Below are 4,303 nucleotides of genomic sequence, written 5' to 3'. Positions count from 1 at the left end.
CTCCTGATGTCTATGTATTCACTGACAAGTTTCAAGGTAACCTTAAAGGTGATTTTTAGGCCAAAGTGCGGCAAATGCAAACCTTTTCAGTCAAGCTGTAATATTTATTTCATTACAGCTGAACATAAAATCCAATTCAAACATGAACTAATGCATTTCAGTAGAGAATAGAATATTTAGTATAGAAAATGGTGTATCTCAATAACAAGAATACATGCTGGCAAAATGCAACAATTCAGTCAGGTTTGAAAGACAAGTCAGTACTTAAACAGACCAAAGATTTTGTTTATCATTCCGAGTGATGTCTGTGACGGAATATGAAAACATTCAGCTTTTCCTTTCATGAAATATGCTTCAGACAAGTGCAATATGGCAACTTTGCCCCATTAAAAGCTAACATCTGTTGGTTAGGGTGACTACATACTAAGACTATTGCTAATTTTTAGCTAGTGGTTGCACTTGGAATTTTATTATTATTTAAATGAAGATGAAAATAGCCTTTACCTTAGCAATGTATTTATCTCTTGTGTTATTTAAACTCTGAGAGTTATAAACATGCTATGAAAAGCTGTGATATTTCTTTATGGCTAGTTTTGTATTGTATTGAGAAAAGTGAAACTTGACAGAGCAAAAGATGCCTAGAACTGATTTTATTTGTAGGTTTAATGCATTCTAAATACAAAAATACAGTATTATAAATTAGTCACACCTTTCTGTGACTGAAAGTTAGACACTTAGTATATTGTGAAATATCCGTAACTCATTAACTGGTACAGGCAGAAACTACTTTTCACCATAAGAAAAAAGACATAATTGTACACAACAGTGCCATAGCAAAGGTGGAAACATATTTTACTATCTCCCACACACCATCTACAAGACTGTAGAATTGCATGTCCATGCATTTCACCATTCTTTTTTGGTAAATAGATTATGTTTTATTGGCCAGATTAATTTCAAGTATTTAAATACTGTTGAAATGATAATGTGTTGCAAATGCCCAGATCTGGTCATTTTCCTCTACAAACACTTCAAGAGGAATGAGTTGCAGAAGGTTCCTCTGGGGCAGTCACAGAGTTTTCCAATTCTGGCTCCTTTCCTAACAGCACATTGCTCCCCAGCGTCACACTAATAAAAAAGAAAATACTTATTAGCTTTGTTTCATTCTAATATTAAAAATAATAACAGGTACATTGAAAATTGAATGAAACAAACTAAGTTGATCTGATTGATTCCAATTAAGCAACATTCCTGTCTCAGTCAATGATAACATAGATCATGTTAATTAGATCATGTTAACATAGATCATGTTAATTAGCACTGCAAATATAATTATTTAATTTCAGAGAATGTTCTACAGTTCAAGGGGAAAACAAATTCCACTTTCTCAAATCCTCTTGGTTTTGCTGTTGAAGTGAATGACTCATTCTGGGTACATTGTCTGCAGCCATCAGCTATCTTGCCCAGTAGTTACCTCTTCTTCATTAATCTAAACCTGGGGTCCAAAGAAGATATTGAACCATGGAGAGCATTGCATGTGAAACCAAAGGTGTCCTCATCTCATCAACTTTCCAGAAGTGCTCATTGAATAGAAATCATGTGCAGGGATTCTGTCTTCTTTTCACCTCCCAGTTCCAAGGGGCTCCTTGAACAACTGTGATCCTCCACCCCCCATTTTGTCACTGATCAACTACTCCAGCATAAACCAAGAATTGAAGGAGAGATCTCCTTCCTCTGAATAACCCAGATTTAGACAAGAGCAGTGTACTTACACTGGTAGAACATAGAACCCCACAGCACAGTACAGGCCCTTCAGCCCACAATGTTGTGCTGACATTTTATCCTGTTCTAAGATCTATCTAATCCTTCCCTGCCACATAGCCCCCTATTTTTCTATCATTCATGTGTCTATCTAAGAGTCTCTTAAATGTCCCTAATGTATCTGCCTCCACAACCTCTGCCGGCAGTGCGTTCCACACACCCACCACTCTCTGTGTAAAAAACTTACCACTGACATCCCCCTTATACCTTCCTCCAAGCACCTTAAAATTATGTCCCCTCATGTTAGTCATTGTCACCCTGGGAAAAAGTCTCTGACTGTCCACTCGATCTATGCCTCATATCATCTTGTATGTCAAAAAAAGCAATGAGTTGTGAATGGTGCAGTATCTCTAGGTTTTTCCAAGGACACTACACACTAAGTTTGTGCTCCTAGCCATAACTTTGACAATATTACAAGAATATCAGTTTTTGTTTTTAGCTATCAATAAGTACAATGTACCTAATTTCACATGGCATAAAAAAGTTTGCTAAATTACAGAGCTTAATTTGCAATTCTTCAATTGGAAATGAAAATATTTATTAATTGTCTTCAGAATAACTATGCAATTTATTTCATATATTTGAAAGACAATTCTATCCTATAATTTGACATTTAACCTGATATTTGGCAGAAAGTGTAATTGTCATAACACAAAACACAATAATTCCACACCTGGTTAACATTTTGTAATCGGATCAAAATTAAAATGTTGTGTACCTGATACACCAAAATGAAACTAACACAATATTGTTGCAGATGCAGTGTGTATGTTGGGAAAGGAGTGTAGGCAATGTGTTTGTGTGTGTGTGTGTGTGTGTGTGTGTGTGTGTGTGTGTGTGTGTGTGTGTGTGTGTCTGTGTGTGTGTCTGTGTCTGTGTCTGTGTCTGTGTGTCTGTGTGTGTTGGGGAGGGAGTGTAGGGGATGTGTGTGTTTGTGTGTGTGTGTTGGGGAGGGAGTGTAGGCGATGTGTGTGTGTTGGGGAGGGAGTGTAGCTGATGTGTGTGTGTGTTGAGAGGGAGTGTTGGTGATGTGTGTGTGTTGGGGAGGGAGTGTAGGAGATTATGTGTGTGTTTGTGTGTGTGTGTTGGGGAGGGAGAGTAGGCGACGTGTGTGTGTTGGGGAGGGAGTGTAGGTGATGTGTGTGTGTGTGTTGGGGAGGGAGTGTAGGCGATGTGTGTGTATTGGGGAGGGAGTGTTGGTGATGTGTGTGTGTGTGGGGAGGGAGTGTAGGTGATGTGTGTGTTGGGGAGGGAGTGTAGGCGATGTGTGTGTATTGGGGAGGGAGTGTTGGTGATGTGTGTGTGTGTTGGGGAGGGAGTGTAGGCGATGTGTGTGTATTGGGGAGGGAGTGTTGGTGATGTGTGTGTGTGTGTGGGGAGGGAGTGTAGGTGATGTGTGTGTTGGGGAGGGAGTGTAGGTGATGTGTGTGTGTTGGGGAGGGAGTGTTGGTGATGTGTGTGTGTGTGTTGAGAGGGAGTGTTGGTGATGTGTATGTGTTGGGGAGGGAGTGTAGGTGATGTGTGTGTGTGTTGGGGAGGGAGTGTTGGTGATGTGTGTGTGTGTTGAGAGGGAGTGTAGCTGATGTGTGTGTGTGTTGGGGAGGGAGTGTAGGCGATGTGTGTGTGTTGGGGAGGGAGTGTAGGCGATGTGTGTGTGTTGAGAGGGAGTGTTGGTGATGTGTGTGTGTTGGGGAAGGAGTGTAAGTGATGTATGTGTTTGAATGTATTTGAGTGTGTGTGAGTGTAAAGGTGGCGGGGGCGGGGGACGATCTCGAAGTTGAAGGACAGAAGATAGAAAAACGCATTGGGATAAAAAGATGCAAGAATCTTCTACATCACTTGCATTAAAATTCTTACCATCGGGACCATTCCAAACTTTTTCTCGTAGGTTGGCATCCGTTTGCTCTTCAGTTTTTCCAGAACTTCCTGCAAGGCTTCAATCTGCGTGAAAGCAAAGACTTTATTATCTCATGACAGCTAAAAGGCGAGGACATCATCGAGTTTCCTTCCAGAAATTGAAATGAGCTACTTGACATAGAATAGAGGGTGTTCAATTTTCAACATGTGTTTGATCTGCTGATCCTTAGCGGTTTCCTGCCTCTCCCTAACCTTACCTCTTCAGTTCGGATAGACTCTTTGAACAATATGGGGTCTTATTTCAAACAGTGAAACGTTGCTTACAATGCAAGCCACTAACTTGTCATCCGGAAATTTAAATATCCAGTGCGGCTTTGAATGTTTTGACATTAAATCAAATGGTTTCTGCAGATAAATTTAGCAAACTGTTTAAAAAGATTTTTAAGAAGTCACATTAAATGAATAAAGTATCATGATACAATACCAGCTCTTTTTCTTGAGAGGAATCCTCTTTAACTGAGTAATGATCCACGGATCGGGCCTGCAGCTCGGATTCCTGGCAGTTGGAGTTGAAGAGCAGAGCGGCGCTCAGCAGCGTGAGAAGGTACAGCCGAGAACTCTCCAT

General features: G+C 40.4%; 1 protein-coding gene across 1 annotated transcript; it reads right to left on the bottom strand.

Annotated features, from left to right (window-relative positions):
* Positions 1–736: 736 nt before the first annotated feature.
* Positions 737–4,303, bottom strand: LOC127572670 (cocaine- and amphetamine-regulated transcript protein). Its single transcript, XM_052020172.1, has 3 exons — positions 4,163–4,303; positions 3,679–3,762; positions 737–1,128 (listed from the first exon to the last, which is right to left on the bottom strand). The coding sequence occupies exons 1-3, from the start codon at positions 4,301–4,303 to the stop codon at positions 1,021–1,023; spliced, it is 333 nt and encodes a 110-aa protein (XP_051876132.1). The 3' UTR covers positions 737–1,020.

This window comes from Pristis pectinata, chromosome 7 (assembly GCF_009764475.1).
Source record: "Pristis pectinata isolate sPriPec2 chromosome 7, sPriPec2.1.pri, whole genome shotgun sequence".
NCBI lineage: Eukaryota > Metazoa > Chordata > Chondrichthyes > Rhinopristiformes > Pristidae > Pristis > Pristis pectinata.
This window is presented reverse-complemented; position numbering and strand designations above follow the sequence as displayed.

What these genes read in the sequence shown, in the direction of transcription:
- LOC127572670 (XM_052020172.1), bottom strand. Translation starts at nt 4,303, where the DNA reads ATGGAGAGTTCTCGGCTGTACCTTCTCACGCTGCTGAGCGCCGCTCTG. An exon ending in CCTCTCAAGAAAAAGAGCTG is followed by an intron (nt 3,763 to 4,162) that starts GTATTGTATCAT and finishes GCTTTCACGCAG; the next exon opens with ATTGAAGCCTTGCAGGAAGT. An exon ending in AGTTTGGAATGGTCCCGATG is followed by an intron (nt 1,129 to 3,678) that starts GTAAGAATTTTA and finishes CTTTTTTATTAG; the next exon opens with TGTGACGCTGGGGAGCAATG.